Here is a 27302-nt window from a genome sequence, read left to right on the forward strand (position 1 = left end):
AAACGACGTGTGTCTCTGGCTGCCCCGCAGGTGACCGGGGTGGCGGTGTTCAGGAACAGCGACCCTCGCTTGATATTCGTTTTTCTACTGTGTTTTGCCGCTGCCACGATTTTCTTTGCGTTCATGATCAGCACGTTCTTCCAAAGAGGTGAGTCCTGGTACGGTTTCTGTCAGGGAGGGCGTTCATGACTTCTGTTTCCGGCAGCACTATTCAAGTCACCTACGGCGTGAATTATTCCTCCAAAGCCCAGTTTTCACCTCTGCGGTTACTTTCCATTCGCCAGCAAAGGCTTAGGGAACCATCTCCATGTATGTATGTTTTTCTGCTTCGTTTGGCTTCTAAATGTCGTTTCAAATGGATGCAAGTGGTTAAGTCCCAACTTGGAAGGAAATGAGGGGTAAGGTGTCTGTGCAGACAGTTTTCGGAGTCTTGACTGTGAACTTGGGCACAAAGGTAGGGTGGCTTCTGAGACACCGCAGTAAGACTGGAATTCCTGGGACTTTGGTCCCAGGACGGGTGTTACCTCTGAAATTATTGGTAGAATCAAGGAACTACTAGGGACAAAAGTAACAGGAAATGGGGTCAAAGTCAGAGTGCAGGAGAATTTACTCCTGATTCAAATGCAGAGGTACAGGTAAAAACATTCATGGAGGGCGGGTCCAGCAGTTGCTGACAAACAAAAAGAGGGCTTAAAAGAACTTGGGGGAAAACCAAAATATGCTAATAAATGAAGCCAGGTGGTTTACTCCTTACATTTGTGAATATTTTACGTTAACTACCATATTCTAATGTTCTAATAGGTGGGCCCTGGAAAATACTGACTCTGCCAAGGTGGGAGTGGGTTGTTTGGGAGGTTGACTGGGCCTCGACACCATCTATGATTCAAACTCTATACCGAGTTCCCCACTATCCCTCAATAGCTCACGGGCAAGCACGGCGGGGGTGGGGGGGCCAAGTAAGAGAATTATGTGGGGACCTTGGAGCATGAGTATCAAAGGATGCTTGAAAAAGCTAAGGGTAACATGGTGTTGAAGGCTGAAACCCAAAAAAATTGAACTTGGGGTGAAGCACAAGAAATAAGCAGAGGGCTGGAAAGAAAAGACAAAACCCGTGAGGTCAGAAGACTAGAGTGGAAAGCATATAGCGGGCAAGAGTCCCAACACAACTTCAGAGTTTATGATCAATTGATTTTTGATGAAGGGGCCAAGACAATTCAACAGGTAAGAAATAGTCTTTTCATGGGGCGCCTGGGTGGCTCAGTTGTTAAGCGTCTGCCTTCAGCTCAGGGCGTGATCCTGGCTTTATGGGATCGAGCCCCACATCAGGCTCCTCCGCTGGGAGCCTGCTTCTTCCTCTCCCACTCCCCCTGCTTGTGTTCCCTCTCTCGCTGGCTGTCTCTCTCTCTGTCGAATAAATAAATAAAATCTTCAAAAAAAAAAAAAAAGAAATAGTCTTTTCAACAAAGGGTGCTGGAATAGCTGGATATCTACGTACACAGGAGTGAAGCTGGGCCTCTACGTCACGTCATATATAAAAATGAACTCAAAGTGGATTATAAACCTAAATGTAAGAGCTAAAACTACAAAACATTAAAAGAAAATACAGGCATAAATCTTTGTGATCTTGGGTTAGATGGTATTTTCTTAAACATGATACCAAAAGCATAAGTCATAAAAAAGAGGATTGATAAATTGGACTAAATCAATATTAACAACTTTTGTGCTTCAAAGGATACCATCAAGAAAGTGACAACCCACAGACTGGGAGAAAACATCTGCAAGTAATATATATCATAAGAGACTTGTATCCAAAATAAATAAAAGAAAACTTACAACTAAAAAATAAAAACACAAATATTCCAAACTCATTCTACAGGCCAGCATTACCTTGATACTCAAACTGAAAAAGACATCAGACCAATAAAACCACAGACCAGTATTCCTTATGAATAGAGATGTAAAAATCCTCAACAAAATACTAGCAAGCTAAATCCAAAAGCATATTTAAATGATTATACACCATGCCAAGTGGGATTTATAAGAATACAAGAACAATTCAACATATGAAAAACAATAAGTGTAATAGACCACTTGGATTGAATGAAGGAAAAAATAAACACAATTTTATTCACTTTTATTTGTCTCAATTGATACTGAAAAAGCATGTGACAAAATCCAGTACTTTTCTTTTTTGTTTTGTTTTTTTTTTAAGATTTTATTTATTTACTTGACAGAGAGAGAGATCCAGTGAGAGAGGGAACATTAGCAGGGGGAGTGGGGGAGGAGGAAGCAGGCTCCCAGCGGAGGAGCCTGATGTGGGGCTCGATCCCAGAACACCAGGATCACGCCCTGAGCCGAAGGCAGACACTTAACGACTGAGCCACCCAGGCACCCCATCATGATAAAAACTTTTAACGAACTGGAGTATAAAGGAAGTATCTCGACCAATAGTGAGCATTTACAAAAACCCCACAGCTAACATCATATTCAATGGTGAACAACTAAAAATGTTCCCTCTAAGATCAGGAAAAAGATAAGAATGACCACTTTCCCCTCTGCTATTCAACATTGTACTGGAAGTTCTAGGCAGAGCAACCAAGAATGAAAAAGAAATAAAAGACATGCAACTGGAGAGGAAGAAGCAAAATTCTCTCTATTCAAACATGACATGATCTTATATATAGAAAATTCTGAAGAATCTACAATAGGAACTTTCAGAGCAATTACATGAATTCAGCAAGTTTGCAGGCTAGAGATCAACATGCAAAAATCAGTTGTGTTTCTCTACACTATCAGTGAACATTCCAAAAAGGAAATCAAGAAAATAATTCCATTTAACATACACTCCAAAATAAAATACCCAAGAATAAATCCGACCAGAGATATAAAAGACTCGTTGAAAGAAGTCAAAGACAACTTAATGCAATGGAAAGACATCCCATGTTCATGGATTAGAAGACTTAGTATTGCTGAGATGGTCATAGTCCCCCAGACTGATCCATAGATTCAACTGAAATCCTATTAAAATCCCAGATGCCTTCTTTTCAGAAATGGGCAAGCTAATCCTAAAATCCATATGGAATTGCAAGGGGCCTCAAAGAGCCAAAACAATTTTGAAAAAGAAGAACAAAGTTGGAGGAGACACACTTCCTGATTTCAAACTCACTACAAAGCAACAGGGATCAAAAAAGTGTGGTACTGGCAGAGGATACATATTGAGACTGATGGGATAGAACTTAGAGTCTAGAAAGAAGTCCACAGATCTAATAGCCAATTGATTTTGACAAGGGTGCCAAGACCACTTAATGGGGAAAGTATAGTTTCTTTAAGGAATGGTGCTGGGACACTAGCCACTTGGGACTCCTACCTCACTTCATTCCTTAGACGGCTGAATAATACTCCATCACATGGATAGACCACATTTGGTTATCATTCACCTGTTGATGGACACAGGGTTGTTTCCACCTTTGGCTACTGTGAATAATGCTGCTGTGAACATTCACGTACCAAGTGTCTGTTTGAGTCTGCTTTCAGTTCCTTTGGGCATACACCTAGGAGTATAAACGCTGGATCACATGGTGATTCTGTTTAACTTTTTGAGGAACTAGCAAAATGTTTTCTACAGAAGCTGCAACATTTTACATTTCCAGAGTGCAGTACATGAGGGTTCCAATTTTTTTTTTTTAGAAATATCTGTTCAAAATTTTTGCACATTTTTCACTTGCATCATTTGTTTTGTTAATGCTAAGTTGTAGGAGTTATTGATGTATTTTGATATTAACCCTTCATCAGATATGATTTGCAAATATTCTCGCCCCTTCTATGGGTTGTCTTTTTACTTTCTTGATGGTGTCTTTTGATGCACAGAAGTTTTTAATTTTGTTAAAGTACAACTTATCTTTCTTTTCTTTTGTTGCCTGTGCTTTCAGCCTTATACTAAGAAACCAGTGCCAAACCCAAGGTTATGTAGATTTTCTCCAAGTTTTCTTCTAAAAGTTTTATAGCTTTATGTTTAGAACATTGATCCGTTTTGAGTTAGTTTTTGTGTATGGTCTAAGGTCAGGGTCCACCTTCATTCTTCTGCATGTAGATGTCTAGTTTTCCCAGCACCGTTTGTTGAAAAACTCTTTCTTCCCCCAGTGGACAGTCTCAGCACCACTGTTGAAAATCAACTGATCATGATGTGAGGGTTTGTTTCTGGGCTATTATATTCCATTGGTCTTTACTGGTCTAGACTTTGAGAGGGATTGATGTTCATTCTTCTTTATATGTTTGGTAGAATTCGCCAGTGAAGCCATATGGTCTTGGGATTTTCTTTGTTGGGACGGACCTGAGGGACCTGTGGGACACCACCCAGCATACTAACATACACATCACTGGACTCCCAGAATAAGAAAAGAGACAGAAAAAAGGCAGAAAGAAATATTTAAAGAAATAATTACTGAAAATGCCCCAAATTTTATGAAAAGCTTGAATCTACAAACCCAAGAATCTCAGTGAACTCCAAGCAGGATAAACTGAAAGAGATCCACATGAAGTATCATTCAAATTGTCAAAACCCAAAGCAAAAAAAAAAAAAGCATATTGAAAGCAATGAGAAGAGCTCCTCAGGTACAAGTGATCCTCCGTAAGATTAATAGCTGATTTCTCTTCAGAAACTATGGACTCCAGAAGATACTGCGATGACATTTTAAATCTTCAAGGAAGGGAAAAAAATTCAACCAAGAATTCTCTATCTGGCAAAACTATTTCCCTTAAGAATGAAGATGAAATTGAGACATTTTCAGATAAACAGAAGCGGACAGCATTTATTACCAATAGACTGACCCTATAAGAAAGGCTAAAGGGAGTTCTTTGGGCAGAAATGAAAAGCCACCAGCCTCCCAGTAACTCGAAGCCATAAGAAGAAATACAGATGACAAAGGTAACTTAAGCCAGTATTTTTGTACTTTTGGTTTGTAAGTCTTCTGTTTCCTATATGATTTATAAGGCAAATGCATGAAAATATTCATAAATCTGTGATAACGAGTACCTGACATATGAAGATATAATCTGTCCCAACGACAGCTTCAAGGGGGAGGGACAGAGATGTATGCGAGCAGAGACTATGCTATTGAAGGGAAGTGGTATTATTATATAAGTTTAAGAGGTGAATTATTATATACTTTTGGCTTTTTTAGAAGATTTTATTTATTTATTGGTCAGAGGGAGAGAGAGCACAAGCAGGGGGAGCCGCAGGCAGAGGGAGAAGCAGGCTCCCCACTGAGCAAGGAGCCCGATGCAGGACTCGATCCCAGGACCCTGGGATTATGACCTGAGCCGACGGCAGACGCTTCACCGACTGAGCCACCAAGGCGCCCCCAAAATAAAGTCTTAAAAAAGAAATAGAGAGAGCTGGAACCAGGGCTCTGTGGGGGAACAGCTGATTCGAGGTCTGGGGTATGAGCTCTAGACATTGTGTACCACAGCAAGGGGACTCTCAAAGACCGATGGAGATGATGTCTAGAGGATGGAAGAGCCAACCTGAAGATGCTGCCATTCACCGAAGATGGGGCGTGAACATCATGGAGAATAGCGCTCGCAATGAGTTGAAACACTTAAAATGTAAAAATCCTTGATGATGCAAAAATCCGTGATTTATAACGGTGCCCCAGGAAATGGCTCACTGGTGATCCCTGAGGGGTGCCGGGGCTGCCACCCAGGACACCCATCCCACCACGCGGCTGCAGGTGGGAAGGCGCATCCTCGCTCCCTGCTGCCGCCTCCAGATCACGCCTCTTCCCTCCCTGCTCAAAGCACTCAGCCCCTTTGAGGAGGAGGGTGTCATCTGACTAAACCACACACTGCTTCTTGCTAAAGCCTCTGCTGCTCCCTGTTCCCTCCCGCGTTCGCTGGAGCACTTCATCCTCTAAACCTCGGCCTTGCCAACGACTGTAATGACCAGAATCTCAGCCCCAGACACCTCTCTCTTGACCCCACGTCTCTCTGTTTAGCTCCTTCCCTCTTGCACCCGCCTCCCCCAGTAATTCTTTGACCCCCATCGAGACGCCTGCTCCATTGGCCCTAACGCTCTTTCACTGTCCGTCACCCCATTGTGTGCCTCGCCGGCTTCCTCAGCCCGCTCAGAGCCCACCGCCCATCACTGCTTTGACTCCTTTAACTTACACGCATCAGCTGTCCATTGAACTTGCATCGCAAATCCTCAGCCCTGGTCCCACCAAGCCCCCCCGCCTACCCTGCACCTACACCTGACCCGTGGAACGTGGCTGCAGAAAAACTCTCCCCCTGGGTGGACTGGTCTCTGATTCTCAGTGAGAGCCCCCGGCCACCACCTTGCAACCCACCCACGTTCCTGTGTCAGTTTGTCCCACGCCTCTCTGACACAGCACTTTGAAACCTCTTCCCGACCCTGCAATGGACAGCAGCGTCTCTCCCCTCCTCACTGAGGCCGACAGCTCCTGCTCCAGCCTCACAGGGCTGCTCGCGTGGACCCTGACCTCGAGCAAGGCCACAGACTGACTGTGCATCTGTTTCCCCTTCTTGCAAACGAGAAAATCACAGTATCGATAACTTCGTTATGAGGATTAAATGGGATATTACATGTAAAGTGCTGAGAACAGTATTTGGTATCTAGCAAGAGCTTAGTAAACATTAGCAATTCTCCACGCCTGTTACAAACGAGGAACCTGAAACTCAGAGAAGTAATACTGGATCCAAGGTTAGCCATGGGTCATATAGCCAGGTTCGGGGCGGGTATGCCTGATGCCTCAACGGGGCTCTTTCCTTTGTGGATGCAGTCCTCACGACCCCAGCTCCTACTCTCTCGACTTCCAGGAAGTGGAACGTCTGCATTGCACCTGAGCTTGTCTCCCAGCCTGCAGTCGGACTGGCCTCATCTCCCAGTCCGGAGCCACCATGCTCACGGCCTGGAAAACCCTGAGTCCTTCACCTTACTTTACTCGCTCCACGACACTGGACAAACGTATTTACTGTGGCTAAGCCTCAGTTTCCTCGTCTGTAAACAGGGAGGACGTGAAGGCTCAGTAAGAGGCTGTAGGTAACTTGCCGGCCTTGGGGCTACAACACGTGCCACCGTCTGCGAAGGGGAGGGTTTAGACCGTAGGAGGCGCTGTCAGTCTGTCTGCAGCGGTTAGAGATCTGCGCCCTAACAGACCCATTCACACCGTGAAGTGCCCAGAGGCCCTTAGTCTTTCGATAGTGAAAGTGCAACGCTCTGTAAAAGCCTGCTTCCCTTCTGAGATGCCGAGGCACCCGCAGACATCCCTGCTCCCCACCCCGGCCGTGGCGGGACGGGGCTTGTGTCACCTCGTGCGTGGCTGACGGGGCCCCCTGCCGTGTCCTCCTGCAGCCCACGTAGCAACTGCCGCCGGAGGCATCATCTTCTTCTTCACTTACCTCCCGTACCTGTACCTCACGTTCAGCTACTCCCAGAGGACCCACTTCCAAAAGGTGGCCTTCTGTCTGCTCTCCAACGTCGCCATGGCACTGGGGGTCCGATTAATCTCCGCATTTGAGATAAAAGGTGAGTCCCCCATTTCCCCAGGGAAGCGGCCCTGAAGCTCCGCCACCGCGGGGGACGGGCCAGGCTGACCTGCGTTTCCAGGCGGCCCTCGCTGCAGCTTCCTTCAGCTTGGGGGTGTTTGCGGTACCCCGGCAGCTGCGGTGGGTCGTAGGACACGGTTCACACCACACAGCTCCCGGTGTGGTTTGGGAGCAAAACTAAAGCATAGTAACGATTTAGGAAATTATAAGCCTATGTAGTTACATAGAAAAGACAGGTTCACAGCTGGATTCAGTGAACACGTTTAGCACTTTACAGATAACAGAGGGCCATTCACATACGCCGTGTTCCAGGCGCACAGGCTTGGGGTTGGCCTGGGGGCCTTGCCAGCGGCGGTGGTCTACTTTCCTCACAAGTTCCTCATTTGGAGCCGCACCCCCACGTGCTCGTTTGCCTTACGTTCCGGAGTTGGAAGAATTCCTCAGAATGCCAACGGTTACCGCAGAAGATAGGGGCTAACACATCAAAACCGAGGGCCTGCTGGGCTCCGTAGGCTTTCTGGATGAAACCGCCCCCGTCTCAGCGGCACTAAGACGGCCGGCTGTGGACACTGTAGCAAGTGTCTTCACGGCTCAGTGTTGGCTTTTATCACCATAGTTCTGGTTCTAGATGCTACGGCTTGGTTTAGCGGCAGACGACAGGATGGGAGTTATAAGTTGGATCTAGTCTGTGTGTCCTCGTACTGCAACTGGGATAATTTCCAATGACCTGGTCAGAGGCACCATCTACCAATTATCTTCTTTGTTAAATTGGGACGGTCTCAAGGGTTAAGGGTGTTTAAGATATAATAAAGGGTGTGAAGCTGGCCAGAATTTACTGCAGGCGCGTGGTTTTCCTTAGAGCATTGATGAGACCACACTTCACAAATAAGCATGGGGGGAAAGCGGAATTAAAAAGGTATTTCTGATTCCTCACATGTTAGGGAGTGAATAGGGGACCTTTATGGAACCTCTCTGTTGAGAGCAGAAGAGCCTGGGTTCGCTCCCCCGCAGAGATTCTCTCAGGGAGAGACTGAAACAAGACTAGGGCTACAGAGCAGTTCTCACTTGGGAGTTACGGGTTAAAGCGGCCCACCCAAGCGCTGGGCTGGCGTGGCCGGGCCTTCACGCCTCTGCCTCCTGCTGTCACTGGGTGTGGACCCCCCCCCCAAGAAAGGGCGTGACCAGGCTGACCCTCAACCACGGCCCCGGCCAGCAACTGAAGTGCCGGCTTTCTTGAAGGGGAGCAGGGGCATCTATCCCCGCATCCGTATCCCAGCCCCTCATAAACGAGACGGCCTTGCGGAAGGTGCTGTGGTGCTGACCGCATTATGGAAGAAAACCCAAGGGGAAAATCGCCCCCGACAACCTGTCAGAGGCTGGGTCTCCGGCAGAGCTGCAGCCCGGGGTCACCCTGCGAGGTCTGTCCAGGGACCCTCGAGCAGGAACGTGATTTCGGGTTGTCCTGGGACGACAGGGCCCCCACTCGGGTGCCCGGCAGAAGCCTTTTCATCCCCGTCATGGCAAATCCTCACAGACGGGTTCTCAAGGGCAAAATGCAACACAGTAAAAAGCAATTAAAAACATAAGGACATAACCTGCCATGGATGACAGCCCACAGAAACAGTCACAAAGTCCTCACATTTTGGAATTACCAAAGCACAGATTATAAGACAATAGTGCTCAGCATGTGTTTTTTGAGTAAAGGCATTGTTTGAATGTATTGGAGGGGTTAACCGTGGCTTCGAAGCCGAGGGAGGGTTATGGCCTGGAAGTAGGTCAGAAGGAACCATGCGGGAAGCAGCAAAGAGGACCAGAAAGATGTTAAAATGCGCGAGAGAGTTGAGAAGAGTGAGGAGGGCTTACCCCCGTTTAAGCAGACGTCCAGCAGGAAAAGAGACAAGGGGGCAGAAGAAATACTTCTGAAGAGACGGAGCCCAGATCTGTCCCCAGACTGGATTTCAGGAGGCCCAGCAAATCCCAGACAAGAGTAAGAAGAAGAAATCTACCCTGGACACATCAGCGTAAGAGTGAGCACGGCAGATGGCAAGAGGAAAATCTTACAAGCAGCCTGAGGAACAGAAAGACAAACTGCTTTTCAACGGGAGCCTGAAGCTACTGGTTCACACGCTGGGTGTGTAAAATAATACTAATAGAGATGTCTTGGGGTTTTCTTTTTTTTAACAGGTGAATTAAAATACATAAGAGGGGTTCTTGAGGGGGTAATGTCAGAACCCAAAGGGCATAAATACTTTCTGGAAGGAGGGGAAAGGTAATGAACTTTAGACTGGGCCACGCGAAGCAGATGCGGTAATTCAGTACTGAGCCAACCAGAAGGCTAGAAGCACTGTGTAACTTTCAAACTTAATAGAGACAGAAAGGAATAAGCAAAGATTGGCTGAGTCCAAAAGCGGCGGAAAGGAGAGAGGACTTCGGTCCTGTGCCTGCCTCCACTGCGGGGAGGCTGAGAAGTCAGGGAGCAGGACGGGAACAGCTGGCTCAGGACAATCTCTATGGAACCGATGGGGTCAGGGCCAGCCCGCCAGACTCCTCCCGTGCTCCCAAACAGGACTAGGTAGACTGTGGGAGGAAGGGACAGCTCACCTCTACCCCAACCAATGACGGACCTTGATGAGCCGGTTCTCAAATGTAAAGGCATGTAGAGAGGACCAAGAATGGCAAAAACCCCTTGAGGAACAAGATGGTGAGAACTGTTTTACTGGCTATGACGATCTACGGTAAAGCAAGAGTCATCAAGATTGACGAAAAGACTGACAGAACAGAAAAGAAAGGCCACAGGCACAGTCGAAGGCCCGAGGTGATGCTACAGAGCAGCGGGGTCGGGAAACGGAGCTGGCGCACCTGGAGAACGTTCTGGGGAGGTGGAAATCGGACCCCAATTCACAGTGCACAAAATCAGTTCCAGCGTCGAAACTCTCTAAAGCTGTCGGAGATGATAGAGAAGAGTACACCCCAGTCCTCCGAGGGGGAAAGATTTCTCGTTAAGCAAGACGCAAAAAAGAACCGACCACGAAGACGGAGGCATCTGACGTTGAGAAGCCCCAGACAGAATGAAGGGGAGCTGCCGAGGGAGACACACCGAGCCCACAAAAGGCTTGCGTCCAGAATTCATACACATCAATTAAATGTTAGAATTTGTGGTAAAGCTCAAGGGAGGGAAGACCTGAGTAGGCACTGGGCGGAAAGCGTATCCCGGAGGCGACGAGCGTGTGCAAGCTGGGAGACCATGCAGGGACACGGGTTACGCGCTCGGGGAGAACCCTGCCAGGGGGTGGAAACTCGGCAAGAGATAGACTGTCTGAAAGAAACAGAAGCAGACTTGATGGGGAGGAGACATGACAAGAAATGCTGAGATCTTCAGGTGGAAAGAATGCTTCCCTCTACACAGGCAATTAAGAGTACCAGAAATGGAAAATACTTTGCTTTTTGGGGGGTTTTGTTTTGTTTTTGGGTTTTTGCTCTGAAAGAGGACTGAGTTTTAAAGCAAAAGTGGGAGGAGCTTATAGCATTTAGAGTTCACGCAGAAGTGAGATGTGCGGGCAAGTACTGGGGAGATGCCGAGAACGGTCCTCACGCGACATGTGAGCAGCCATGACATCGTTTGATGACATACTCTGGTTAGAGATGAATGATGTAAACCCTACGACAACACTGAAAAAAATTTTTAGAGGTATAAATAATAAATCAACAGTGGAAATACAATGGAATCATGAAAACATTCTCCATGAATTCGAGAAAAGGAGGAGAAAAAGAAAGAAAAGTTTGGAACAAATAAGAGCTGGCAAGACGGTAGATTTTAATTCAGAGCGGCAGTAGTCGCACGAAATGTGCATGGTATGGGGAGACCAGTTACAGAGAGACTGTCAGCTTGGGTAAGAGGCAAAACCCAGGCAGATGCTGCCTGGGGCCAGGGGCGGGGTGGGGACGGGGCACACACTCTGGGTGTTTCTGGGCGACTGACCCCGGCGTGGCAAAGGCAGGTCATGCGATATTTCCCTTGGATTGCCTGTTAAAGCTCCATTTCATGTATTCTTTGGTACAGGCATTCTCAGTAAATACCTAAAGTTAACCGGCAATCATGTGTCTGCCATCCGGGCCCTGCAGATCTGCACTGAGATGGACCTGACACTTGGGGACCAAGTGTGCCCTGCATTCCCCGCAGCCTTGCACCCGTCCTGAGTTGGTGCGAGATCTGATACGGCGATGTTCTGGGCTGGCACGTAGACACCTGTCATGGGAAGGGGATCCCCGTGGGTCTCCCAGCCCCTGTCCCCCCACAACAGCATCCACTCCCCCCACACACCTAATAGGAACAAAATCCCCGGGCGCTCAGCCAGCACATTCAAGTTTGAGGAGCAGCGATGGAGCCCGTGTGTGTGCTGCCGTGTTGCTGGTTTCCGCCACCGTGAGCCTGCCAGGTGGCAACAGCCGCTCAGTGTCTTGGATGCTTGAAATGAGAAGCTTAGTCAACTGGCACTCAGACTGGACACTTGGCATCACACAGCTTGCTTACCTCCCTACGCGTCCTGGAACTGGTCCCAAGCCCCGCCTCCGTGCCTTCCTGTATTCCTGGAGTAGGTGCGCATGAGGCCCTGGGGCAGACGGTGAATGAACAATACGTGAGCAGATACAGAGCGCGGAGCGGGAACCCCTGGGATCACAGGTGGCACGGACGCTCACTTGCAGGATGGGCACGTAACCCACACAGGGGGAGTGAGAACGCGAGCTTGTAGGGTAAGGAGGCGCCTGTGCTGACCTCCCTTCCAATGAGAATTAGCCCATCAAGAGGGTGGGGCAGAGTGAGAGAGAAGGCAGAAGCGTGGAGAAGGGTCTTGGTGACCAGACTCCTCCTTCTTGGTGCCCGTGAAAACACTAGGGCCTTTTGGCAGGTCCCGAAAATGCCTTGTCTCATGGGAGAATCTCACGACTCTCGAGTTCCCCTTCCCTGTGCCTTGCGTTCGTCCCTCGATGCCCCAGTCCCCAGTTGTCCGGTCTTGTCAGTGTCCTGGTCGCCAGCCGTTCGGGGGGGAGCTCTGCCTTGCGTGTGCTGACGCCGTCCTTCCTTTGGCTCAGGTACAGGCATGCAGTGGGAGAATATTGGCAGCGTGAGTGGGGAGTTTAACTTCTCCCAGGTGCTGCTGCTGCTGCTCCTGGACTCCGTCTTGTACAGTGTGGTGGCCTGGTACGTGGAGGCTGTCCTCCCCGGGGAGTATGGTGTACCCAAGCCTTGGTACTTCTTTGTTCTGGTGAGTACTGGCACTGCTGTCCTATAGACCACCTTAGACCTTTTACAGCCCCCGCCCCAGGAGCCTCACCCGTCTCCTCGGTGTCTTGATGGAAATCTCAGACCCCAGGAAATCTAAGCCGGGTTCTCTAACCGGGATTTACCCCAAACCTTCAGCTGTGATCGCCAAGGGAGCACGATGAACGAGTCTCAGTGTCTCTGACTCGTCCTTGGCTAGGGCCCCATGCAGAGTGCCCACAAGCCTGTCTGCAATGTCCTGCTGTGTCCACTCCAATGTCAGACCCCGTGAGTCTGCACGGGACACCACCGTTTCCCCTCCGGGCTGTGGGCGTGGCCCTGACGCTCTCTGAGACCTCTGGGGTGCTGGTAGGGTGCAGCCTTCCTTGGCGACCCCAACAAGTTCTCAGAGGCGCGGTCTCCTTACAAGTGGAGTCACCTGCGGATGCCAGCGGCCCCGTCCCATGGTCTTTGAAGGGGGTGACCCTGTCTGAGGGGCACAGGCACGGACTTGGGGCTCCACGTGGCTGCCCACTGGCCCTTCCAGGAATGTCCACCCCAGGATTTCTCCAGGCTCAGCCAGGGAGGCTGTCTGCCAACCTGCCGGCTTCCCCAGCTCGCCGGCAGCCCAGGGACAGCACATCCAGCAGGACGGTCGCTCACTCTGACCTTGGGACCCTGAGTTATAGGCCAAAAGCAGCTTACTGGTAGTGAGTCCATGAGCAAGCTGCCTGACTTCTCCAGGCACCATTACATGTTCGATACCAGGCAACGTGGGGGTTGGGGGTGGGGAGTGTGGAGAATTTAATTCACCAAAATATTTATCTTTCCAAAGACGACAGTCGATTCACCCGAACACATTAATGTCAGTTGACTTTCTGTCTAGCCGTCCCACTGGTGCGGACGGTCTATGCCCCTCACACGGTCAGTGCTGGACGTGGGGGATCCCGACAAAGGTCCGAAAAGCAAGTTCATTCAGGAGGAGCCCACCAATTTGGCGAAAGGGATTGAAATCCAACATCTCTACAAGGTATCAGCTCACGAGTCTCCTTCCGAGATTTTACCGACTAGTGTACGGAGTCTTCTGTTTTACTCTGACGGTGGTTACGAGATACCTTCCCTGAGGGAGGTTTAGTGTCTTCCTGTGACGTACCCTGCAAATAGGAATCCGACATAAAGTCAGGCAGTTCAGTGCAGGAGGTGGGGGTCGGGATGATGTCTCCTGAAACAGACCCCCCACCGTGCCAACACCGTTGCGGGGGGACACCCTGGCACTCAGCCATTGGGCAGCTGCCGTCGATCCCCACAGTTTACACACCCAAGCCCTCGTTGCCCCGGCGTTCAGGATTGGCTTCCAGACAGGGAGTGTCTGTCTGTCACCAGCATTCGCTGAGCCCTTCCTGCACGCGGAGCCCGCGTGACTAGGTGCTCCCAGGACAGGAGGCCAGCCCTGTGCCCTGGCACGTCCTCCGAGTAGCATCTTCTCCTTCAGCACCTTCAGAGAGGCGGTGTCCTTGTCGCACTTCGTGCCACCTTCCTCTGCCTGTGGGGGCTGGGGGCTGGGGGGTGTCACATCCTAGCCCAGGGGACTCACGACGCGGCTGACGGTTCCAGCTCCTTCACAGGCTGCGGTAGCGGAAGCAGCCAGGCACGCTTGTGGCTTCCAGGGATCTCCTTTCTGTTCACATACCAGGCTGTCTGTAGACATGTGGCTCTGGCATGATTTCTCAGGGGCTTGGCCACCTCACGCAGGGCCAGGTGTGGCTCTGGAAGCAGGGAGAAGACTCCCTGCCACGCTCTGAGCCCTGCGTCCTCAAGCCCTGGCCTGCACCCCCGTCAGGCTCCTCAGCAGCCCCAGGCAGTAAACCCTGAGAGAGGGGCTCCCTTCCAGACTTCCACTTGCATTCCCACCGACGGACTGACTTTCGCGGGGAACTTGGTGTGGGTCGTAAATTCTTCAGGAACGCCACATGCCCGTCACCGAGTCGGTCACACGCTGAATTCTCCACAGGTGTATCACACGGGAAAGAATAAACACATCGCAGTCAAACGACTGACCATGAATCTGTACCAGGGGCAGATCACCGTCCTCCTGGGACACAACGGAGCCGGCAAAACCACCACGTGCTACATGCTCACAGGTACCTGCGCGGGGCCAGCCCCCTCAGGAGAGAGCCTTCAACACAGCCCGGGTGAGCCTCCATCCCCCTCCTTAGGTCTCACTGACGTTGAGCATGAAGCAGTTGCTGTTTGCTTTTTTGCCATCTGTAGAGTGTCTGTTTGTTCATGTGCCCCTGTACCAGGAAGACGGAATCTTTGGCTCTTCCAGTCTGTGGAATGAGACCTCACACACTATCGAGGAGCTGTGCTCACGGCTCTGCATGTCTCTGGAGAGAGACTCTCTCAGACTCCCCGCTGAGCGAGGAGCCCGCCACAGGGCTCGATCCCATGACCCCCAACATCACGACCTGAGCCAAAACCAGGCGCCCCCAAAATCCTTATGTTGATTTAGAGTAAGGAGATACGTGGGAAAGAAGGCGAAGTCATATCACATGTTCGTACTTCTAAAAAACGGCAAACCACCTACTAACCAATTAGCGTGGGTTGAATAAATAAGCAGCGTGTATTCATAACAATAAAATCTTCCTTCCCAAATTATACAGATTTTGTGCAAGTGGAGAAATGGCCTCAATATACCTTTTGTGAAAAAGCCAGTTAAAAAACCAGAATTCATATTTTCCCATTTTTGCTAAAAACATTAACACATGAGTCAGCATGCGCATAAAAGAATACACGAAGGAGGGGCGCCTGGGTGGCTCAGTCGGTGAAGCGTCTACCTTCGGCTCTGGTCATGATCTTAGGGTCCTGGGATCGAGTCCTCCACCGGGCTCCCTGCTCAGTGGGGAGCCTGCTTCTTTCTCTCCTTCTGCTGCAGCCCCCGCTTGTGCTCTCTCTGTCAAATAAATAAAAATCTTAGAAAAAAAAAACCCCACAAAGTTATGCCGAACCGTGTCAGCAGTGGTCATAATAGTTAACAGTGTTAACTGCTGGGACCTACACTCTTTGTGTGCTTTGCTATACTTTCTTCTTTTAGCCTTGTTGCAAATAGATGTGAATGACGAAGATGAGAACAAAGAGCGAGAGGACACTGATGGGTGGGCCGTGAAGCCCCACACATTCCCACAGGTGCCCGGCGCTGGGTGCAGTTCTGTGCATTCCTGGGGGGCTTCCCGGGAATCAAAGGGGAATCAGTCACGGGTCTCAAGTCAGAACACTTAGATGCCCCACACACGGTTCTCCTGAGCCCCATTTCCATAGTCTTGCTTACCGCTTCTCAGTGTAATTTGCTTTGTTCCCCTAGCCAGACAGGCCCTCCTCAGAGGCAGAAAGGACGTCCCCTGTCTCTGCCTCCCGCACACAACCTCATTCACCGTCAGGGAACACACAGTCCGTGGGCGTGACTGACCGTGACAAGGATGCGGCAGTCTGCCCATGGACGCAGGGCGTCCGTAAGCCTCCCGCTGTGGCGTGCTCTGCTGAAGATGACCTTAGCGTATGTCTTGCATTTGCTCCTAGGTCTTCTTCCTCCTTCAGGTGGATGGGCCTATGTCAACGGATATGAAATTTCTCGTGACATGGCTCAGATCCGAAGGGGCCTGGGCTGGTGCCCCCAGCACGATATCTTGTTCGAGAACTTCACCGTCAAAGAGCATCTTTCCTTCTATGCTCAGGTGCGTCTGTGGGTGGCAGGCTGTTTCTCCTGCATCCGTTCTTAGGGAGGGTCAGCCTGCAGCTCCCTGACCCAACCTCAGAAGGCCTTGAAACCTCTTCCAGACACTATTCCGTAAACATTCAGGAGGGGAGGCAGGGGACAGGTTATAATGTGACCATAAAGGGTACAAATCAGGACCAGTGAAAAGAAGAGACATGTAGGGTGAGGTCTGGGAGAGTCCCAAATGCGAGGCTTCCATGTCCTCCGGACGCTTCACCCTGCTGGGATGTGGCTGTGAACACGGTCGCTCACTTAACCTGCAAGTGTCCGGTTTTCTTGGGGGTTCATCACACAGCCCTGGACGGTCGACTCATGGGCCACGGGACTGAACTCAAGCTGCAGCCTCTGCATATCTCCTCCACCCCCCAGCAGGTCCTGAGTCAACACGTTAGCATGAACTCAGGTGTGGCCCCAGGGTACTATGGGAATAACAAGGACACCCCGTCACGCCAGGGATTTAGAGGCCCTTCCCAGTAATGGGACAGAGGCCAGCCAGACGCTTCGTTATGCAGCACTTGCACGGGTTTTCCATCAGTTGAACCTCCTCTGCGTCCCGGGGATAATTCCCACTTGCTCATGATGTAGGATCCTTTAATATGCCGTACTGAGTATTAATAAGACATACGTTTACATGGGTCAAAATGCAGAACCCTTTTGTCCATCCCTTTCCCTGGAGGTAGTAATTTTCTTGTGTCGAGGTTACCGATATACTAGCAAAATGCTGGCTGGACAGGTGGGCCTGTACCGGGGAGGAAGGGAGGGACGTCAGGGCACCAGGTGCAGCTCACGGAGGGAAGAGGATGACACCGAGGCCAGGCTCCTTGTGGACTGGACGGGCCAGCCTCCCAGCAGGAGCCCCTACCGGACCTCTCTGTCCCCACTGTTGCAGCTGAAGGGCTTGTCCTGCCAGAAGTGCCCCGAGGAAGTCCAGCGGATGCTGCACGTCCTCAGTCTGGAGGACAAGCAGGACTCCCTGAGCCGGTTCCTGAGCGGGGGCATGAAGCGTAAGCTCTCCATCGGCATCGCCCTCATAGCGGGCTCCAAGGTAGGCGGGTGGGAGGCCCCGGGGCGGGGCCGGGGCACGCGGCACGGGCTGGCTGTGGCCCTGGACGCCTGCAGAGCAGGGGCCTCCCGCACAGCCAGCCTGGGCCCGCGACATGGCTTTGCCACCCCCAGCGGCCACTGCTCTGCCTGTAGGTGCTGATACTGGACGAGCCCACCTCGGGCATGGACGCCATCTCCAGGAGGGCCATCTGGGACCTCCTGCAGCAGCACAAGAGCGACCGCACCGTGCTGCTGACCACACACTTCATGGACGAGGCTGACCTGCTGGGGGACCGCGTGGCCATCATGGCCAAGGGGGAGCTGCAGTGCTGCGGGTCCTCGCTGTTCCTCAAGCAAAAGTATGGTGAGTGGCCCCGGCGCTGGCGGGCCTGCTTCCCTTCCCCACAGGACCCCGTCCCTGGTCTGGGGGCGGTTCGCTTCCGCGAGGGCCCCTGAGGCCAGGAGAGGGGCCACAACAGGAGGAGGGAGCGAGGAGCACAGCCTGAGACCTGGAGTCAGGAGATCAAGGTCTGAGCTCCACTCTGCCAGTTTAGAGCCTCTTCATCCATGTGGCCAGGAGCTTTAACCTTCTTTAGCCTTCCCCTTCCGACCTAGAGAACGGACACTCACAGACCGTGTTCCTCAAGGAGTGAGCAGTGTGTGCGGAGCGCCTATACGGGTGTGGGTTGTTTCCACGGTGGCTCCCCTTGTTCTCCCAGACCCCATGCCCTCCTGGGTCTCCGCTGCTCATGGAGCGGACATGTCTCCATGACTTCACTCCATTCTCTGCCTGTGTACTGGGTGACCTCATCCGGTCTCCTGTGCTGGAAAATGTGTGTCTCTCCAGCCTGGGCCCCTTCCTGAACTCCAGAGGAGCGTGCGTGTACCCGGAGCCTACTCTGTACCCGCGTGGATACTGACCCGCTCTGTGGGACTTGTCCAAACCCTAGGCAGACCGGGGGCCCCTCTGCCCGCTCTCTGCCACCACACCCACCATCCCCAGCACAGACAGCTCCTTTCTTCAAGTGGCTTGGCCAAAACCTTGGAGGCTCCCTGACCCCTCTGTCTCTCAGAGCCCAAATCCCAATGGTCCGCAAACCCTGGGGGCCTTCCCTTCTCCCCAGCCTCCACGCCCAGCTAGCACCCTGGCCAGGCGTCCATCGCCTCCTGGACTGTTGCACTTGCCGGCTAACTCACCCCCAGCCTCTGCCCAGCTGTCTGAATGGCTGTGTCACTCTTCTGCTCAGCCCCTCAGTGACCTCCCCTCCCACCAAAAGTAAAAGCCAGAGTCCTAGGACTGGCCCACGGGGCCTTGCTTGGCCTGGTCCCGTCACCCAGGGGCATTTCCCAATGCTCTTCCACTCCCCGGCTCAGCTCCTGCCCCTCGGGCCACACCCACTCCCTCCTCAGCCAGCGCCTGGGCACACTTAGGCCTCAGTGACCCTGTTATAATCACACACCCCCGACCCCCATATCCCCTCCCATGTTTATCTTTCTCCTCAGCACATGTCACTGATAACCCATAGATCTTCCCTATTTCTCTTATTGTCTGCCTCACGCCCTTTTAATGAAAGTCTGTGTGAGCCCTCGAGAACACGGACCTTCAGAGGCCAACTCCTTGGGGTTCCCTTCTGACCCCACAGGGCCCCCCAGCTCCACTTTCCCACAGAGCTACCCATTCTGAGCTACAGAAAAAGTCTTTGAAATGTTGTTTCAGGTGCTGGATATTACATGACTTTAGTGAAGAAACCTCACTGCAGCACAGAGAAGATTTCTCATCTGATTTATCACCACATACCTAACGCAATTTTGCAGTCCAACATTGGAGAAGAATTAACATTTATTCTTCCTAAAAAGAGCATACACAGGTACGGACCCCAGAGGATGGGAGTGGCTGTTGGTCTGACAGAGCTCAGAGCCGGCTCTCTGCCCCTCTCCTCAGCAAGAGCTGTCTATTTGGCTAGGGTCTGGACCCCCAGGCCTTTGGCATCTCCTGGAAAAACAGCACACTCCAGGCAGAACAACTCCAAAATACGGGGCTCTGATGGTGTCACCTCCCTCCTTTAAAACCTCGATGGCTCCCACTGGCCTTCACGTTAAAGTCAGAAACCCTTTATTGGGTGGCGGAACTGAGATGAATGTCTGACCTGATTTTCTTTAATCATTTCAGACTTCAGAGTGGCTCCCGGCACTCCCCACCACCTTCTCTCCCTCGTGTTGCTCTCAAGCAGGAATCTGAGCTCATACTTTGCTAGGAAGATGAGAGCCACCAGATGGGAAGTCAACTTCACTCCCAACACAAGTTTCTTCCTTCCTTCCATCCTTACAGCCAGCGACGCGGCCTCTTTCTGCTGGAGGCTCACCCTTTGGCCCCAGCTGCAGGTCTTTCCATCCTGACTTCTCAGAAACCCACCTGCTTGACTCACCCCGCTCATCCACACCACCAGTCTCTCTCTCTACTGGGTCCCTTCCGGGGGCACACTAACTCCCCACCACCCTCCCCGAGGCCCTGGCACCCACTCCTGTATGTTCTGTCTCCATGAGTTGGGCTGCTCTCAGCACCTCGTATTAGCGCCATCCTGCAGCATTTGTCCTTTCGCGATTGGGTTAGACCTCTTAGCACAATGTTCTCGAGGTTCAGTGCTGTGGCACATTGCAGAATTTCCTTCCTTTTTAAGGCTGAATAATATCCCACGTCTCCCTCCCTCCTGCACACACGTGGTGTTTATCCTTTCCCCGTCAATGGATCCTTGGGGTGTGGCCCACTTGAGCTACGATGAATAGTGCCGCTATGAACATGGTGTACAAGTAGCCCTTCCAGGCTCTGCTTTTGATTCTTTGGGGTATATTTACGCAGAAGCAGAAGTGCTGTGTCCTACGGCAATTTTATTTTTAAGTTGTTTGAAGAACTACCACACTGTTTTCCGCAGAGGCTGTACCGTTTTGCAGTCTCTCCCACAGCACACAAGAAGTCCAGTTTCTCCACAGCTCACCAATACCTGTTGTTTTCTGTTTTGTTTTTTTCCTTAATAACCAGCCTAATGGGTGTGAGGTGGTACCTCACTGCTGGTCTGTTTTGCGTCTCCCTAATGACGAGTGATGTTGAGCTTCTTTCCATGTGCCTCTTGGCCATTCGTATGTCTTCTTTGGAGCAATGTCCATTGCCCATTTTTTAAAGTACTTTTATTTATGAAGTCATCATTAAGTCATCTCCACCCCCAACGTGGGGCTCGAACTCAGGACCCTGAGATCAAGTTTTGCACGCTCCTCTGACTGAGACAGCCAGGTGCCCCTCAAGTCCTTCACCCATTTTGGAAGCAAGCTGTTTTCTACTGTTCTGAAGTTGTAGGACTTCTCTCTACATTATGGGTATTAGTCCTTTATCAGACACAGGATTTGCAAGTATTTTCTCCCATTTGGTGGATTGTCTTTTTACTCCAATGATGGTGTTTCCTGATGCGCAAAATTTTTAAATTTAATGAAGTCCAACTTGTTTATTTTTTCTTTTGTTACTGTGCCTTTGGTGTCACATCCAAGAAATCACTGCCAGATCCCATGTTTTGAAGCTTTTGTGTGATTTCTGTGTGATTCTCTAGTTTTGTTCTTTTGCAAGATTGTTTTGCTTTTTAAGGGTCCCTTGAGATTCCATATGAATTTTAGGATGGGCTTTTCTCTTTCTGCAAAAAAAAAAAAAAAAAAAAAGTCCTTGCCCTTTTGGTAGGGCCTGTACTGACCCTGTGGAACACTCCAGCTGGCAGCGACATTTGAACAATATTACGTCTTGCAGTCCATGAATATGGGATGTGTTTCCATGTATTTCCATCTTCTTTACTTTCCTTTGGCAATGTCTGATAGTTGTCATTCTACAAGTCTTTCGTTTCCTTGATTAAGTTAATCCCTAAGTATTTTGTTGTTCGATGTGATGCTAAGTGGGGTAGTTTTTGTAATTTCCTTCTCAGATTTGCTCATTGTACTTAGAAATGCACCCGATTTCTGTGGGTTGACTTTAAACCCTGCTACTTTGTGCAGTTCACTTAGTAGTTCTCATAGCTTCCTTGTAGCGTCTTTAGAGTTTTCTACACATAAGATCATGTCATCTGCAAGCAGATGGTTTTACTTCTTCCTCTTCAATTTGGATGCCTTTTACTTCTTTTTCTTGCCTAATGACTCTGACTACAACTTCCAGCGCCAGGCACCTCCGGCTCTGCCAGCGCGGACGCTACGTCAGCGGGGAGGCAGATCCCCGGTCCTTCCCACGCTGCCATCTTGCCGGCATCGCCCACAGGCTCTCAGCCGTGAGCCAGGCTCCTCGAGTTAAATTAGCACTTGATTACACAAAGATACTTAGAAAATCCACAAATATTTGGAAATTCAACACTACACTTCTGAACAGCTTATGGGTCAAAGAGGAATTAGAAACGGTTCTGAATTGGACGGTGATGAAAACACGACAGATCCGAAATGTTCAGATGCTGCCAAAGCGGTGCCTGGAGGGAAACACACAGCTTTGAAACACTTACGTTAGGGAAGAAGAAAGCTTAAAACCAACGACCTGCGTTTCCAGCTGAGGGAGGGAGAAAAAGCAGAGAGAAAGTGAAGTGCACAGTACCGAGTAGAAAAGAAATAATAAATGTGAAGAGAGCAAATGATGGAAAAAGAAACAAAAAGTATCGAGAAGACTAAAATAGCCAGATATTGTTTATTACAAATATTAATAAGAGTGATAAGCCCCTGTCAAAGCCATCAAAGAAAAAAAGAAGAAATCCAAGAACCAGCATCTGGAATGAGAAGACCACCATACACACTGAGCACAGGGTTACAACAGCCGTGAGAAAATACCACAAACTGGACACTGTAGATGAAATGGACTGATTCCTTGAAAAACACAACCTACTCAGACTGACACAAAGTGAAAGAGAAGAATCCGAATTTAATCACACATCTATTGATGAAATCGAATTTGCAATGGCAAATGTCACCGAAAAGAAAATTCCAGGCCCTATCAGTCGCTGAGGAAATAAATCACCCCAATCTTTCAAAAAATAGAGACGGGAGCAGCACCCCACTCACTGGAAGGGCGGTGTGCCTCTGTTACCAACATCTGGAGCGTGGACAGAAACACAAAGTCTGTAGTAAAATAAGAGCCACCGAGTGGACTTACCTGGGGGTTCCAGGCGCCAAGACGGCTTGGCCCCCAGGCCTGGGGCCTCGGTGGGATTTCGGGAAGGCTGGGCCCAGCCGGAACCATTGATCAGAGCGTCTACCAAGTCCTGTAGGTCATGGCGGCTTCAATGGTGGCTCAGGAGTCCTGGAGAAGCCACCCAGAGCCTGCAGGCTTCCTCTGACCCAACCCCCATCACTTCCGTCCAAATGTCAATCAATGGGCAGGAGAGGAATCATCTGAAAGGGGCGGGAGAGCACTTTGCAGGGTGATGGGAAGGTCTACCTCTTGGTTGGGATGCGAACAAGGCATTTTACAACACGTAAACCTTGTTGCAAGACAGCCGCCATCGATGAGCATGATTTCAGTCATGGGAGACTGAAGAGCAAGGTACTGAGCACTGAAGATGGGACCACCGAGCACACAGCACGGGCCGGCTACTCCGCCGCGCGTCCTCACGTGCAGCTCCCCCGGTGCGTGAGGTAGTGTCTATCACACCGATGAGGAGAGCTGGGGACAGGGAAGATCTAGCCCTAGTCACACAACCCGCAAGTGGCAGAGTCGGGACTCAGGGCGCCTCCCACACCCTTACCCACCGTCCCGCACCTGGTGCGGCCTCTCCGGGGCGTCCGGCGTGCGAACAGCTTATTTAAAGGCACCTTGTTGGGCTTGACCCTGGGCTGCAAGGTAGGGGATTGTGGATTCCTTCATGTCACACAAAAAGCCATGATTCATTCAGCTAAAAAAAAAATGGAAGGCATGCCTAAGAAAGGGTTGGAGATTAGCAGGCTGTTGAGAATTAGCTCCTTTCCTCATTTAGAGGAACAATAGGGGAAAAAAAAGAGCACTCACTGTCTTTGGAGAGAGCAGCTGAGTTTGCCTCCTGGTCTTGCTACATGTGGCTGTGTGATCTTGGGGAAGTTACTTAGCCTCTCAGCACTGTCTTCAAAGAGCTGTTGAGACAACTGACGGAGTTCATACGTGGAAAAGGGCTGGGAATGGTCCCTGGCCCTTGGTAAGCACTCCAAAAATAGTATGAAAGAGATGAATTATTTACGAGGTGTGTGTGACATTTTTCGTCCCAGGAACGTTCTGGAGTAAATTCTGTCACCCTCGCTGCTCACGTTCAGAGGGCTGCAGCTTGGGAGTGACAAGATTGAGACCTCCCCAGCCCCCACTGTTTGCCCTGTGGAAAGCCAGGGTGACAGCGAGGGGTCCCCTTCCTCCTGTGAGGAATAAAACCACTCTTCCCTTGCAGGTTTCCCTCTCTATTTACCGAGCTGGAACTGAGGCAGGTAGAGCTGGGGATCGCCAGCTTTGGGGCCGCGGTCACCACCATGGAGGAGGTCTTCATTCGGTAAGCAAGGGTGACACTGCAGACCCCGAGGGTCTTACAGTAGAGGGGGCCTGAGGGTCCTGCATCTAACCCCTGTCCAGGGCTTGGCTCCTCCTCAGGGCACCTCCAGTGATGCTGATACTGCTCAACAGAGAAAGTGTTGAATACAGTATCACTTTCCAGGAGGGAAAAACAAACCAAGCGGACACTGTATCACCTGGGATGCTGTGGACTGTGAGTAACCGATGACCAAGACTTGCTGGTTTAACCAATGAGGGAGGCTGACTACGTCCAGCTCCGGGGTGGGCTGATGGATCCACTGAGCTACGTGAGTGTCAGGAAGCAGGCCGGCGGGCTTCCTTCTAGGAGGGTCACGATGGGGCTCTCTAGAGGAGCCACCCAGAAGGCCCAACAAGGCCAGAGAGTGAGGATCCAAGCTGGCAGTATCTGTCTGTTTCCTGCAACATGCAGGCTCTTTACGAGTGTTATTAATGATACATTTAATTGTATATTTTATCTTATATTTTCTACTAGTCCACGTGGCTTTTTCTCTCCCCCCTTTTGGGGTATTTTTCCTCCTTCTATATTTTCCTCCCCACGCTAGTGGGAAATTCTACGTTCTTGCCGAATGACGTTAGCGGTCAGCGTAGATCCTGAGACACGTATGCAGCCTGTCAATGTGCCGAGTGAGGTAGTAGCTTTACTTTGCTCCAGGAACACGCTGAGACCTCGGGGCACGCGCATCCCACCCTCACCAGCTTGTACACAGAACCATGCTACTGTTGAGAACGCCAGTGGTCGCTTAAACTCATGTGCGTGTACTGGGTGCGTTCCTCTTACTTCTCCGATAACCGTCCTGCCCACAGGACGCTCTCCACAGCGCCCGTTAGCATTTTTATGCAGGGGCCAAACACACTTGTGTTTTTGTTTCTGGGGTTTTGTTCGGTTTTGGTCTGGAAATGGTTTTAGCTCTCTAATTTTGGAAGGAGGCTGTCACCAGATTCAGAGTTACTTCCCATCAATGTGCTGAAGATACCATTTCCCAGTCTCCACTCTTGCTGCTGAAAGTGAGCTGTAGGTTTACCACTTCTTCCTTTGAAAGAAATCTGGCCACCCTTTGCTTCGGAATTATGCCCCTTAACCACAGTCTCTCTGGGTTCTGTTTTCTTTTTACTTATCCTGCTTGATGTCTGGTGGACTTCCGGCCCCTGACGGAATGCCTGCCGTGAGTTCCACAGCGTCCGCCGCCACGCGCTCCCGCGGCCTCTCTGCTGCTCAGTGTTCTCTCCCCGGAGGACAGGGCTTAGATCTTCTCGTTGTCTGTGCTATGTGAGTTTTCTCTTCTTTTTCACCTTTCCCAGCCCTTGCCTCCCAGAGCCGCGAGCTTGATAATATCCTCCGATGTATCACCCAGGTCGCCTCTTCTCTCTTCAGCCGTGTCCGATCCTCAGTTCAACACTTCCACTGAGTTCTAACAATTACGTCTTTATCAAAGTACAACAGACGTACCGAAAGGTGCACAAATATCGAGGCTACAGCTCAGTTTTATTACCGAGTTCTCATCTATTCTGGATACAAGTCCTTTGTCAGGGGCATTTTCTGCCCGGCCTGCGGCTTCCCTCTTCCTATTCTCAGAGCCCACCCTTAGGTCACAAAGTCATTCTGCTACCTTTTGTTCAGGCACTTGACCATTTTAGCTTCTGCATTAGATCCGAGGCCCACCTGGCATTAACTTTGGGGTTAACCTGTGTTAACTTGTGTGTGACAAGAAGTTGAGGTTCATTTTCTTGCATGTGGGTATCCAGTCACGATGGAACTATCTGGGGAAGAGACTTCCTTCCATACCAAATTGTTTGGATGCCTTCAAAATCAGTCAACTGTGTATGTCAATTTCTACACCCCTATTGTGTCCCACTGAACCAGCTGTCTGTCCCACGCCAGTCCCACACCACTGTGATTCCTGGAGCTCTGTAGGATGTCTTCAAGTCAGGTAGTAGATGGTTCTTCCGGGTCTATTTTTTGAAGATTGTTTTGGCCATTATAGGTCGTCTGTGTTGACATGTAAATTTAAATTTAAACTCATCAGTTTCTATTTTGAAAAAAAGACCCTGCTGGAAAACTCATTCATTGGTTACAACAGGCAACACCATGTGAATGCGAGCCGTTAACAACAGGGAAAACAGGAGCAGGGGTAGAACAGATACAAGGGAATTCTGTGCTTTCTGCTCAGTTTTTCTGTAAACCTATAACTGTCTAACTATAAAGTCTGTTTTTTTTCACCTGCTGGGAACATGACTGGTACTAAATTGAATCTATAGATTAATTTGGGGAGAATGGCCATCTTTCAAACATTCATCCTTCCAATCCATACATATTACACATAGCTTCGTTTACTTGGGAGATCATTTCTCATTTTTATCGGCCATATTTTGCCGTTTCCAGAAGTTCTGCATATCTTTTGTGAAACTTACTCCTACGTATTTCATAGTTTTTGAAGGCATGGAAATGGATTCCTAAATTTTGTTTCCAATCAGTTGTGGCAGATCTAGAAGTCACTCTGTATTATTTATATCTAGAGATATAATTTATTCACTTATTCAAACAGTTTGGGGTTGATTTCCTTAGTATTTTGTGTATAACCATCATGTCATGTAAAGAAGTTCTACTTCTTATTTCCCAGTCTTCATGCCTTCCACTTGCTTATCTCACTGGTAGGGTCTTGAGCATAATGCCGACTGGAAGTAGAGAGGAGGGATGTCCTCTCCTGGTGAGGGGAATGTATAGCGATATAAATCTCCCTCTGAGCTTCACCTGCCTGCGTCTCTGTTTTCTGGTATGTAGTATTTTCATTACCATTGAGTTACAAATATGTTTATTTTTCCATGCGGTTTCTGCTCTGACCTGTGGCTTACTTAGAACTGTGTTTCTTAATTTCCAAATTCATGGAGATTTTTTAAAAAACTGTTCTCTTGTTTTATTTTGCCTTGTTTTGTTAATGTAGTTGATTTCTGACCTAATTTCACTCTGGTCCTAGCATATACCCTGTATAGCCTCCTTCCTCCAAAATACTTATGTCTGTGGCTCAGGTTACATTCCGATTTTACAAAAGAATGCTCGTTCCTCAGTTGCTGGGTGCCGTCTTTTGCATAGAGCAGCCAGGTCCAGT

General features: G+C 49.9%; 1 protein-coding gene across 1 annotated transcript in view; it reads left to right on the plus strand.

Moving 5' to 3' along the window:
- The window catches only part of LOC113245188 (ATP-binding cassette sub-family A member 17-like), a 76374-nt gene that overhangs the window by 19835 nt on the left and 29237 nt on the right, over nt 1-27302 (plus strand). Inside the window, exons 8-17 of the mRNA XM_048225098.2 lie at nt 31-148; nt 7370-7543; nt 12655-12827; nt 13710-13853; nt 14835-14964; nt 16400-16554; nt 17485-17640; nt 17793-18003; nt 19357-19507; nt 24059-24157. Of these exons, the coding sequence (XP_048081055.2) occupies nt 31-148; nt 7370-7543; nt 12655-12827; nt 13710-13853; nt 14835-14964; nt 16400-16554; nt 17485-17640; nt 17793-18003; nt 19357-19507; nt 24059-24157 (1511 nt within the window). The remainder of the gene's footprint in view (nt 1-30; nt 149-7369; nt 7544-12654; nt 12828-13709; nt 13854-14834; nt 14965-16399; nt 16555-17484; nt 17641-17792; nt 18004-19356; nt 19508-24058; nt 24158-27302) is intronic.

This window comes from Ursus arctos, unplaced genomic scaffold, assembly GCF_023065955.2.
Source record: "Ursus arctos isolate Adak ecotype North America unplaced genomic scaffold, UrsArc2.0 scaffold_2, whole genome shotgun sequence".
In the NCBI taxonomy this organism is placed as follows: domain Eukaryota; kingdom Metazoa; phylum Chordata; class Mammalia; order Carnivora; family Ursidae; genus Ursus; species Ursus arctos.